General features: G+C 38.6%; 1 protein-coding gene across 5 annotated transcripts in view; it reads left to right on the forward strand.

Moving 5' to 3' along the window:
- The window catches only part of Slc7a7 (solute carrier family 7 member 7), a 62,071-nt gene that overhangs the window by 15,619 nt on the left and 32,767 nt on the right, over positions 1–13,685 (forward strand). For 2 of the 5 annotated variants that reach the window (XM_015492900.2, XM_015492891.2), the window contains exon 2: positions 2,385–2,927. In XM_015492900.2, coding sequence (XP_015348386.1) covers positions 2,429–2,927 — 499 coding nt within the window. In that variant the 5' untranslated portion in view covers positions 2,385–2,428. Of the gene's footprint in view, positions 1–1,193; positions 1,330–2,384; positions 2,928–13,685 lie in introns of those variants that run through there. The other 3 variants (XM_048798836.1, XM_048798835.1, XM_048798837.1) reach the window with 3 other exon arrangements.

Below are 13,685 nucleotides of genomic sequence, written 5' to 3' on the forward strand. Positions count from 1 at the left end.
TAGGCTGTAGGGAGGGTTCAATGAGATAACTCATTCAAGGGCTTAGCTGTGTGTCTGGCCTGATTAAATCTCAATAAGTTCTGTAATTATTACAGGAGCATATTTGGGGGTGCAAGTTTAAGGAGCTAGAATGGGAGCATGAAGAGTAGAGATCAGTTTCCCAGGGATATTTAGATCTCTGTTCTCTTGTTATAGAATAACAAAAAATGGATTAGGAAGAATGTAAGAAGGGACCGACAGTTGGAATTCAGAAAGGATAGAGTGTATTTCTGTTGATAATAGTCCAGAACATCAGATTTAAAGTAGACTATAGAGATAGACTAAACTGTGTGATTTCTAAAAACTGGCCAACTTCTGCTTGTTCTGGGCCTGTATGGCCAGGATAGCTCACAGATATCTTATTTCCAATTTATTTATTTATTTTTCTAGGCAAGCACTGTACCATTTAACTACAATCTTAGCCCTCTCCATATTTTTAAGAAATTGGAGCCATGTTGTATTTGGAGAAGGTATATGCAAAGAGTTATGGATACTCTAGAGATCTTGATTTTTTTTTTTCCTAAGAATGATGGGATGGAGAGAGAGATGTAGCTAGAGGTTTGATCTCATTTCTTCACTTTTTTTCCTTTAAAGTAGTTTGAGGTTCAGACTTTGGATAATGACCCAAGTAGCCACCCGTCTCTGCATGGGGAAGTGTGTAGAGTTCTCCTCTTAGGACACCCAATCATGGGGTATAGGAATGGCTCTTATACTTCCTCTAATTCTCAGCATGTGAACAAGTCTTTGTGTCACACTCTGCAACCTTCCTGCCTTTCTTAATTGTTTGGGGTGAGGAGAAGTGAGGATAGGGTGGGGCATAGAGGACGGAGAGGGGTCTGTGCCACCGCCCCGTCTTCAGCTATCGTGTTGGGGCATAACTTCCCCATTAGACAGAAAAGGCACACAGCTGGCTGTCCTTTCTTCTGGGCCCTCAGTCCTGGAGCAGAGCTGACAAAGGAGATTCCTGAGAGAGTGCCTTCTTATCGCAGAAAGTGCTGAGTCCAGAACTCCTTGCTGCCCCTTTTGCAGATGCAAAGGGCCTGTGAACCTTGGACCCAGACGGTTGCTTAACTCTCCTCTTCCTTTTCCTCACCCCTTCCTTTGCTTGCTCCCTTGCCCCACCCCCCTTCCTGACTTCACTTAAATCCTTAGGCATTTGCCTGGCCTTCCCTTTAGTGCTGGTTGAGAGGAGGAACAATTGGACCATCCTTCTGGGAGGGCGCGTTTCTCTCAGTGACTGCTGCTGGCTACTGCTGAGGACCTGCTTGTATCCAGGGCCGGGGAGTGAGTGTGCGTCTCACCCTGTCCTCTTGTCGCACTTCCCTGCTAACTCCTCTCTGCTTCTCTGGCTGCTCTGTAGTATCCTATCCCTGCCTCTCCCCAGTGCCTCTTGCCTTAGTATCTCTTCATTTTCCTGACTAGCTATTTCTAGTTTCTTCTCAGCTGTCTCCTGCTCTGTGTTTCCCTGCATCTGCTGCCTGGTTTTAGCTGTTTCCTTGCCTTGGTTTTGAGTGGTCTCTCTCTCTCTCCAACAGCAACTCCAGGGGTAGGAGAGAGAGGGGAAGCTTCCTCCTTTCATTTCTAGGTTCTGCTGTATATTTGGGTCACCATCTCTCATTCATACATTTTTGAGTGATACAACTATGCCAATATGAGGAGAGGCTTGGAATGCTAGAGACTGGGAAAAGGATCTAGGAAAGGAAAAACATAAAGAAGCCTGTCTTCTTTCAGGATGGGTGGGGTGGCTTGGGTTTGGGCAGGGATGAATTCACCAGCTGAGGGTTGTTAATGGATGCTCCTTGAGCAGGGAGATGGCTGTTAGTTTCTAGCAGGAAAGCTCTGAAGCCTTTAGATTTGCTAGAGTGAGTGTCTTTGGGGAAGAGAACAGCATTGTGAGGAGATCCCACAGAGTAGCTGCTTGCAGGGTTGGTTGCATCTCAGCACAGGTGATAGGTGAGACTGAAATTAGAGAGAAGATAGACTTTTTGGATACGTCTGAAAACTCAGGGTCAATCCACTATAGTTATACTTGGGAGCTGCCAAACTGCCTTCATACTTACTAGTCTTGTGTTACAGCTGGCTCAGGCAAAACCAGGATTTAGTTTTCTATTTGGAAAATGAGTTGGGCTGCATCATCATAATGAAGAGGCAGATGCTTTCCCTTTTAAAAATTCAAGTTGGGGTCATTTTGATGAGCCAGCCAGAAGAAGAGGTTTTTTCAAGGTGGGAAGCAAAAGAGAGGTCTCTGAGTGGTGGGTGGGCTGCCCATACTGGCCCCTGTAGGGTAAGGGGTGGGGAACTACACATTTATCAATTACACCATATTTCTCATCTTTCTTCCTTAGAGGGCAATGCCAGGAAGCTGGTGAAGGCTCTCCTCTCCTCCACCATGGTTGACAGCATCAAATATGAAGTGGCCTCCCAGCAAGAGGCTGATGATTCTCCTTTGGGCCATGGGGCCAGCCCAGGAGCCCAGCAGATAAAGCTGAAGAAGGAGATCTCACTACTTAATGGCGTTTGCCTTATTGTGGGGAACATGATTGGTTCGGGAATCTTTGTCTCCCCCAAAGGTGTGCTCATGTACAGTGCCTCCTTTGGCCTCTCCCTGGTCATCTGGGCTGTTGGGGGCCTCTTCTCTGTCTTTGGGGCCCTTTGTTATGCGGAACTGGGCACCACCATTAAGAAATCTGGGGCCAGCTACGCCTACATTCTGGAAGCCTTTGGGGGACTGCTTGCCTTCATCCGCCTCTGGACCTCCCTGCTCATCATTGAGCCCACCGGCCAGGCCATCATTGCCATCACCTTTGCCAACTACATGGTGCAACCTCTCTTCCCCAGCTGCAGTGCTCCCTATGTCGCTGGCCGCCTGCTGGCGGCTGCCTGCATCTGTAAGTGGGGTTGGGGAGGAGTGTGGTGTGGAGGACTGGGCTAAGGGGTGGTGTGGGGATCCAGGCAGGAAGCAAGGAATTGGAAAGGAATGCCTTTGATAACACCTATTTTGTGATTTTTAAATTAATGTATGCTGTGAGCTGGGGTTGTAGCTCAGTGGTTGGGTGCGTGCTTAGCATGCTGGAGGCCCCAGGTTCATCCCCAGCAAGCAAAAAGAAAAACAACTATGCTTTGTGTTTCAAACAGTACCACAGTGTAAATGAAAGCAAGCAACTCACCTTTCTCCAACTTCTCGTGCTAAGCCTATTAGCATTTAGTGTGCTTTTCCTGAATTTTTTTCTTGCTCTTTCAAGAGAAGTAGTTTTGACTGGGTGTGGAGATTGGTGCTTTGTATCCCAGCTGCTAGAGAGGCTGAGGCAGGAGGACTTCAAATTTGAATTCAGCCTGGGCAGCTTGAATTCTCCCTATCTCAAAACCAAATAAGAAGGGCTAGCACAACCCTGTAATCCCAGCAACTCAGAAGGCTGAGGTAGGAGGATCACAAATTTAAGGCCAGCCTCAGCAACTTAGTGAGGCCCTGTCTCAAAACATAAAAAGAGCTGGGGATGTGACTCCGTGGTTAAGTGCTCCTGGGTTCAATCATTGGTACCAAAATAATAATTAATAATAATAATAATAAAAAATTTAAAAAATAAAGTGCTAGTAGTTTTGTTGACTTTTATTTATTTATTTAATATTTTTTTTAGATGTTGATGGACCTTTATTTAATTAATTAATTTATTTATATTTGGTGCTGAGAATCGAAACCAGGGCCTCACACATGCTAGGCAAGTACTCTGCCACTGAGCCACAACTCCAGCCCTTGTCATGTCTTTTAAAAGAACAGAGTTTTTTTTTTTTGGGTGGGGTGGGGTGGGGTTATTGGGCATTGAACTCAGGACCTCACTCAAGGTAGGTAAGTGCTCTATTACTGACTTATGCTCCCATCCCTTTTTATTTTATTTTGAAACAGGGTCTCGCTAATGTTCCCAGCCTGGTCTTGAATTTGTAATATTCCTGCCTCAACTTCTTGAGTAACTTGGATTATAGGTGTGCACCATCATGCCCAGCTCTATTCTATATATAATTCTGCAGTGTGTGCTCCTGCTGACATTGATAGACATCTAGCTTGTCTTGGCTGTTGTGAACAGTGCTGCGATAAACATGGGAGTGCAGATAGATGTCTGTTCAACATACTGATTTCATTTTTTTTCTTTGGTATACCCAGTGCCCAATAGTGGGATTGCTGGATCATATGATAGTTCTATTGCTAGTTTTGAGGAAACTGCTTACTGTTTTCTATAATGGCTATACTAATTTACTTTTCTATCAATAGCATATGAGAATTTCCCTCCTTTCTCTGTATTCTTGTTAGCATTTTTTTTTCCTTCTCAGTACCTGAATGAACCCAGGGATGCTCTACAACTGAGCCATACCCCTTTATGTTTTTTATTTTGAGACAGGGTCTCTTTGAATTGCCAAGGCTGTTCTCAAACTAGCAATTCTCCTGCCTCAGCCTCCTGAATAGCTGGGATTACATTTGTGCACCATCACATACAGCTTGTATTTCCTTTTTTTTTTTTAGACAGGTCTACTTGGGTCATTTACCTCTTTAAAAATTTTATTTTTCTTCAGTTTTGGGTATTGAACCTGGGGTGCTATTTATTGAACCCAGGGTGCTCAATCACTGAGCTACATACCCTATCCTTTTTAGTTTTATTTTGAGATAGAATATTTGTGCATTTAAATTAAAGGCTGGTCTTAGGCTTGTGATTCTTTTGCCTCAGTGTCCCTGAGTAGATGGGATTTCAGGTGTTCAGGACTCCCTGCCTGGCTTCATCCATTTAAAATTATATTATTATTATTTTTTAATTTTTAAAATTTGTTCTAATCAGTTATACATGACAGCAGAATGCTCTTTGATTAATTGTACACAAAGAGCACAAATTTTCACTTCTCTGGTTGTACACGAAGTAGGATCATACCTTCGTGCAATCATACATGTACTTACGGTAATGATGTCTGTCTCATTCCAACATCTTTCCTATCCCCATGCCCCTTCCCTCTCTCCTCCCTCCCCTTTGTCCAATCCAAAGTTCCTTCACTCATCCCATCCTTGCTCCCCCTCATTATAGATTAGTATCCACTTATCAGAGAAAACATTCAGCATTTGTTTTTTGGGATTGGCTTACTTCACTTAGCATGATATTCTCCAACTCCATCCCTTTACCTGCAAATGCCATAATTTTATTCTCTTTTATTGCTGAGTAATATTCCATTGTGTGTGTGTGTGTGTGTGTGTATATATATCTCATAGTTTCTTAATCCATTCATCTACTGAAGGGCATCTAGATTGTTCCACAGTTTGGCTATTGTGAATTGTGCTGCTATAAACATTGATGCGGCTACATCACTGTAGTATGCTGATTTTAAGTCCTTTGGGTATATACCAAGGAATGGAATAGCTGGGTCAAAAGGTGGTTCCAAGTTTTTTAAGGAATCTCCATACTACTTTCCAGATTGGTTGCTCCAATTTTCGGTCCCACCAGCAATGTATGAATGTGCCTTTCCCCCCCACATCTTTGCCAACACTTATTGTTTTTTGTATTTTGATAACTGCCATTCTGACTGGAATGAGATGAAATCTTTGAGTTGTTTTGATTTGCATTTGTCTAATTACTAGAGATGTTGAACATTTTTCAATATATTTGTTAATCGATTGTATATCTTCTTCCGAGAAGCATATGTTCAGTTCCTTAACCTATTTATTGATTGGGTTGTTTGTTTGTTTGGTGCTAAGTTTTTTGAGTTCTATATACCCTGGAGATTAGTGCTCAATCTGATGTGCATGTGGTAAAAATTTGCTCCCATACTGTAGGCTTTCTCTTCATCTCATTGATTGTTTCTTTTGCTGAGAAGAAGCCTTTTAGTTTGACTCCATCCCATTTATTGCTTCTTAATTTTATTCATATTATTATTTTACTTTTGTGTTGTTTGAGTTCCTTATATTTTCTGGAAATACTCTCTTTGTGGATGAATAGTTGGCAAATATTTTTTTCCATTGTGTAGGTTGTCTTTTCAAGCTGTTGATTCTTTTGGTGTAATAACCTCTTTAATTTGATATAGTTCTGTTTGTCAATTTTTGCTTTTGTTGCCTGTACTTTTTTGGCAAAAAGTTTTGTTTAGATCAGTGTTCTGGAGTATTTCCCCTATGCTTTCTTTCTAGTAATTTGAATGAATCTTACATTTAAGTCTTTGGATTAATTTCTGAGTTAATTTTTGTACATAGTGAAAGAAAGAGGTCAAGTAATTTTGTGTTCTCCAATGTATGTTCTTACTACCTTTGTCAAAAATCAGTTGACTGTAAGTAGGTAGATTTATTTCTGGGTTCTTCATTCTGTACCTTTGAACTTTTAGCTGTTTTTAAGCTAGTACCAAGCTGATTTTGTTATTATAGCTTTGTTATTGTAATAACAATATTGTTATTGTAATATGTTTTGAATATTGTAATGTGTTTTGAAGTCAGGTGTTGTATTGACTTTAACTTTGTTCTTTTTTGATCAGGATTGCTTTGGCTATTCAGGACTTTTTTGTGGTTCCATGTTAATTTTATGATTTTTTTTTTTCTAGTTCTGTGAAGGTCATTTTTATTCTGAATGGAGTTGCATTGATTGGAGTTGCATTGGAATTGCATATAAATCGCTTTGGGTAGTAAGAACATTTAAAAAATATTCTTCAATCATGAATATGGGATATCTTTCCATTTTTGGAGTCCTCTTCATTTTCTTTCATAATTGTTTTGTAATTTTTATTGTAGAAATCATTCTCTAGTTGTTTTATTATTTTTTTGTAGCTATTGTAAGTGAGATTGCTTTCTTCATTTACCTCAGCTATTTTGTTATTGGTGTATTAAAATGTTACTGATTTTTGCATATTGATTTTGTACTTTGCAGCCTTACTGAATTTGTTTCAGTTCTAAGTTTTTTGATGGAGTTTTGAGTTTATCCTTGTATCCTTCTCTATATATCCTTTTAAAAAAACTAATTAATTAATATATTTTACAGAATTCATTTTGACATATTGTACACAAATGGAGCACAACTTTTCATTCTTCTGGTTATACACGGTTCAGAGTCACTCCAGTAGTGTAATCATACATGTCTATAGGGTAATAATGTCTGTCTCATTCTACTGTCCCTTCTGTCCTCATAACCCCACCCCTCCCCTCACTTTCCTCTACACAAACCAAAGTTCCTTCATTCTTTCCTCTCCCCCTGCCCCATTAGGGATCAGCATCCACTTATCAGAGAAAACATTCAGCTTTTGGGTTTTGGGATTGGCTTATTTCATAAGTGAAATAATATGCATGATATTCTCTAGTTCCATCCATTTACTTGCAAATGCCATAATTTCATTCTTCTTTAAGGCTGAGTAATATTCCATTATGTATATGTACCACATTTTCTTTATCTGTTTATCTGTTGAAGGACATCTAGGTTGGTTCCATAGTTTAGCTATTGTGAATTAAGCTGCTATAAACATTGATGTGGCTTCATCATTATAGTATGGTGATTTTAAGTCCTTTGGGTACAAACAGAGGAGTGGGATAGCTGGGTCAAATGGTGGATCCATTCCAAGTTTTCTGAGGTGTCTCCACACTCCTTTCCATAGTGGTCGCACTAATTTGCAGTCCCACCAACAATGTAGGAGTGTACCTTTTTCCTCACATCCTTGCCAACATTTGTTATTGCTTGTATTCTTGATAATTGCCATTCTGATTGGAATGAGATGAAATCTTAGAGTAGTTTTGATTTGTATTTCTCTAATAGTTGGAGATATTGAACATTTTTTCATCTGTTTGTTGATTGATTGTATGTCTTCTTCTGAGAAGCGTCTTTCAGTTCCTTAGCCCATTTATTTATTTATTTTTTTTTTAATATTTATTTATTTTTTTAGTTTTCGTCAGACACAACATCTTTGTTTGTATGTGGTGCTGAGGATCGAACCCGGGCCGCACGCATGCCAGGCAAGCGCGCTACCGCTTGAGCCAAATCCCCAGCCCCCTTAGCCCATTTATTGTTTGGGTTATTTGTTTTTTAGTGTTAAGTTTTTTGAGTTCTTTATCCTGGAGATTAGTGCTGTTTCCGAGGTGTGTATGGTAAAGGTTTTTTTCCCATTCTGTAGGCTGTCTCCTCACATTATTGTTTCCTTTGCCGAGAAGAAGCTTTGAGTTTGAACCCATACCATTTATTGATTCTTGATTTACTTCTTGTGCTTTAGGAGTCTTGTTTAGAAAGTCAGTTCCTTAGCCAACATGATGAAGATTTGGGCCTACTTTTTCTTCTATTAGGCACAGGGTCTCTCTTCCAGCATCTAAGTCTTTGATGCACTTTGTGTTGATTTTTGTGTAGGGTGAGTGATAGAGGTTCGAATTTATTCTGCTACATATGGATTTCCAGTTTTCCCAGCACTATTTGTTGAATAGGCTGTCTTTTCTCCAATGTATGTTTTTGGTACCTTTCTCTAGTATGAGACAACTGTATTTATGGGTTTATCTCTGTCTTCCATTTTGTATCATTGGTCTACATGTCTATTTTGGTCCCAATACCTTGCTGTTTTTGTTACTATTGCTCTGTAGGATAGTTTAAGTTTTAATATTTTGAATGCCTCCAGCTTTACACTTCTTGCTAAGGATGGCCTTGGCTATTCTGGGTCTCTTATTTTTCCAAATGAATTTCATGATTGCTTTTTCTAGTTCTATGAAGAATGTCATTGAGATTTTTATAGGAATTGCATTAAATCTGTATAACAGTTTTGGTAGTATGGCCATTATATTAATTCTGACTATCCAAGAGTATGGGAGATCTTTCCATCTTCTGAGGTGGTCTTTCAATTTCTTTCTTTAGTGTTCTGTACTTTTCATTGTAGAGATCTTTCACCTCTTTTATTAGATTGATTCCCAAGAGATTTATTTATTTGGAGACTATTGTGAATGGGGTTGTTTTCCTAACTTCTCTTGCAGTGAATTCATTGCTTGTGTATAGAAATGCATTTGATTTATGGGTTTTTATTTTATATCCTGCTACTCTGCTGAATTCATTTATTAGTTCTTGAAGTTTTCTGGTAGAATTTTTTGGATCATCTAAATGTAGAATCATGTCATCAGCAAATAGTGGTAGTTTGAATTATTCTTTTTCTATTTGTATCCCTTTAATTTCTTTCATGCATGATTATTCTAGCTAGAGTTTCAAGGACTTTGTTGAATAGAAATGGTAAAAGGGGATATTCCTGTCTTATTCCAATTTTTTCAATTTTTCTCCATTTAGAATGATGTTAGCCTTGGGCTTTTACAACGTTGAGGTATGTTCTTACTACACCTAATTTTTCTAGTGTTTTGAACATGAAGAGATGCTGTATTTTGTCAAATGCTGTCTCAGCATCTATTGGGATAATACTATGATTCTTGTCTTTAAGTCTACTGATGTGATGTATTATGTTTATTGATTTTCATGTGTTGAACCAACCTTGCATCCCTGTCTTTATATCTTTATATGTATCCTATATGTAAAATCATGTCATCAGCAAACAAGAATAATTTGACATCCTCTTTCCTTATTTTGATGTCTTTTACTTTTTTCTCTTGCCTTATTCCAGTGGCTGAGACTTCCAATACTGTATTAAGAGTGGTGAAAGTGGACATCCTTTTCTTTTTCCTGACTTTAGAGGAAATAATTTTAGCATTTCCTTATTTAATATGATATAGGCTGTGGATTGTCAATTATGGTCCTTATTGTGTTCTATATCTACTTTTCTGAGGATTTTTATCATGAAGGAATGTTGAATTTTATTGAATGATTTTTCTACATTGAGATGATCATATGGGGTTTATCCTTTATTCTGTTAATGTGATTTATCATGTATACTGATGTATCTATATTAAATCATCTTTCCATCCCTGGAATAAATCTTACTTGATTGTGGTGCATAATCTTTTTTTATGTACTGTTGGATTTCATATGTTAGAATTTCTGCATCTATGTTCATTTTTGGCATGTTTCTTGTCTGGTTTTGGTATCAGGGTAATGTTGACCTCATAGAGTGAATTTGGAAGGATTTTCCTCTTAATACTTTGGAATACTTTGAAAATAACTGACATTAGTTCTTTAAAAGTTTGGCACAGGGCTGGGGAAGTAGCTTAGTGGTTGGATGCTTGCCTGGCATGTGTGAGCCTTGAGTTTGATCCCTAGCACTGGGGAAAAAAAGTATTACAAAATATAGTAGCAATGCCACCGATTCAGCTTTTCTTTAGGAGACTTTTATTGTTGACTCAATCTTTTTTGTTGTTGTTGTTCAGGTTTTCTATGTCCTCATAGTTCAATTTTGGTAGGTTCTATTTGTCTGAAAATTTATCCGTTTCTTCTAGGTTGGCCTATAGTTGTTCATAATAATCCGTAATGATCCTCTGTATTTCTTTGGTATCAGTTGTAATCTCTCTCTCTCTCTTTTTTTTTTTTTGAACCAGGGATTGAGCCCAGGGGCACTTAACCACTGAGCAACATCCCCAGCCCTTTTTTTAATTTTGAGACAGAGTCTTGCTAAGTTGCTTAGGGCCTTAATAAATTGCTAATGCTGGCTGTGAACTTGAGATCTCCCTGCCTCAGCCTTCTGAGCTGCTGGGATTGCAGTTGTGCAACACTGCACCTGGCTCCTTTTTTAGCTCTGATTTTATGTATTTGGGTCTTCCCTCAACCCCTACTCTTGTTGGATAGTCTAGCTAAAGGTTTGCACATTTTATCTTTCCAAAAAGTCAATTCTTGTCTGGGGATGTAGCTGAATGGTAGCGCACTCACATAGCATGTGCAAGGCCTTGGGTTCAGTCTCCAGTGTGGCAAAAATAAATTAAACAACAACAACAACAACACCCTTGTTTCATTATATGTTCTATTGTTTATAAGTCTCTATTTACTTTATTTCTGTTCTGATCTTTATTTTTTCATTCAACTAGCTTTAGGTTTGGTTTGTCATTGTTTCTCTAGTTCCTTGAGTTGTGTCATTAGGTTGTTTATTTGAAATCATTCTGTTTTTGTTTGTTTTTATTGTTACTGGGGAATTTAATCCAGGGGTGCTATACCCCTGAGCTTCATCCCAGCCATTTTTAATTTTATTTTGAGACAGGGTCTTGCTAAATTGCCAAGTCTGGCCTTGAACTTGCAATCCCCCTGCCTCAGCCTCCTAAGTTATTTGGGTTATGGCATGTGCTGCCACACCCAGCTGAAATCATTCTGTTTCTATGATGTAGGCCCTGATAGCTGTGAACTTCCCTTTTAGTTATTTTGCTGTATTCCATAGTTTTTTAAAAATATTTATTTATATTTATGTGGTGCTGAGTTTTGAACCCAGTGCCTCACACATGCAAGGTAAGTGATCTACCACTGAACTACAGCTCCAGTCCTAAGCTACAACTTTAGTCCCTCCCATAGGTTTTAGTATGTTGTTTTCATTTTCATTTACTTAATAAATTTTAAAAATTATCTTTTTACTTTCTTCATTGACCCATTGGCCCTTCAAGATAATATTATAATTTTCCATGAATTTGTGTAATTCCTAAAGTTCTTCTTGTTGATTTCTAGTTTTATTCTATTTTGGTCAGAGAAGATATATGCCATGGGTTAGTTTTGTATTACTGTAATAAAATTCCTGAGACATCAACTTAAAAAGAGGAAAGTTTTATTTTGGTTTGTAGTTTTATAGGTTTAGTTGGCCCTGTTGCTTCTGAGCCTACGGTGAGGCAGTACATGCTGATGGGAGCACATAGTAGAGGAAGCCTATTCACCTCACAGCCAGAATGAAAGAGAGGACAAGGAGGAGCCAGGTTCCCAATATCTCCATCAAGGGCATGCCCCATGTGACCAGAAGATTTCCTAAGACCTCCTCTTAGGTTCTACCACCTCCCAATAGGGCTAAATCTTTAGCACATAGACCTTGGGGGACTCTCATCTAAACCATAGCATCCTATGTTTCCAGTTTTTTTTTTTTTTTATTTGCTGAGACTTGTTTTTTGGCTTAATATATGGTATATCTTGGAGCATGTTTTTTTTTTTTTTGTACTGATGAGAAGAATTCTGCAGTTATTGGATGAAATGTTATGTACATGCTATAGACCATTTGGTCTATAGCATGGTTTAATTTTAATGTTTCTTTGGTGATTTTTTATTTGGTCTGGATGATCAGTCCTTCGATGAAAGTGTTGAAGTTGTGGCATCAAAGTCCACAACTATTATTAGATTATCTTTCTCCTTTTAGATCTAATAATGCTTGCTTTATATAACTTGGTGCTTAATACTTACAGTAGTTATTTCCTCCTGTTGAATTGATTGCTTTAGTATGCTTGTCTCTTTATGGTTTTTCTTTTTTTGAGGCAGGATCTTGTTATGTTGCACAGGCTGGCCTTGATATGGGCTCACGTGACCCTCCTGCTTCAGTTTCTTGAGTAACTTAGACCATAGGCACGTGCCACTATTCCCAGCTTTTTTACAGTTTTTGAAGTTTATCTGATATCAGTATAGCTACTCCTGCTTGCTTTTGTTTTCCATTTATATGGTGTATGGTATGTTTTTTTTTCTATCATTTTATTTTCAGTCTCATTGATGAGGTAAGTTTTTATTTATTTATTTTTATTTTGGTGGTAGTACTAGGGATTGAACTCAGGAGAGCTCTACCCCTGAGCAATTTGTCTAGCCCTCTTTTATTTTTATTATTGAGACAGGGTCTCACTAAATTGCCAAGGCTGGCCTTGAATTTGTGATTCTCCTGAATTAGCCTCCTGAGTAACTGGGATTATATGCATGTGCCACCATGCCTGGTTAAAGTGGGTTTCTTGTAGGCAGCTTGCATGAGTATTCCTGTGGGCTAGAGTTTTAAAATGGTCATTTCAATCCACCTCATATGTTAAATATTATTATTATTTTTGTAGTGCTTAGCAAAATATTATTTAGATCTGAATATTTAGCAAAGCCATATTGGAAGTGTTGAGAGGATGATCCTCTATAGCCCCATCGCTCAGGTGCCCCTGTTCTTGAAAGATGTATTTCCAGCCTTGGAGACCCTAGGACCTTGGAGATGCCTTTGATCTCCTTTCTATGAAGAAGCTCAAACATTCTGTCAGTTTAAAGAACAGCAGCAGCATAAGTGGGGTGTGCAAGAATTTGTCAATAGTTGTAGTTGCTCACTGGATCAACTCTTTCCTATCAAACCCACATTTTCTTCTCTTTCAATTTTTTCATTACCCCATTTACTCACTTTCCTCACCAGTCCCCCTATTTTTACTTTTGTTCAGAGAACTGTCTCTCTTTTATGGGTCTTCCTGTGTTTTGTGTGTTCATGTTTATAGCTCAAACTCATCTCTGTGTATGGATGTTTGTCACACATGGCAATGATTGGGGTGGTGGAAGGCACTGCTTTGTGTAGCAAGAGGGTTTCCCCCTGAGGTCTTAAATGTGATCTGTAATTTTTCTCTAATCACTTGTGGATAATCTTGTGCACTGGTGAAACTAATATCAGGCTCTGTTGGTTTAGGGGCTCCTCAAATGTGGATATATAGTTACATATCTTGTGTAGAGAAGGATCATTCCATCTAAGTAATATTTTAAAGATGGTTGCATCACCTTTGGCACCAGAGTTCTGTTTTCTTAATTTGACTTTTTTTTTTTTTTTTTTGG

Source organism: Marmota marmota, unplaced genomic scaffold, assembly GCF_001458135.2.
Source record: "Marmota marmota marmota unplaced genomic scaffold, marMar, whole genome shotgun sequence".
Lineage (NCBI taxonomy): Eukaryota > Metazoa > Chordata > Mammalia > Rodentia > Sciuridae > Marmota > Marmota marmota.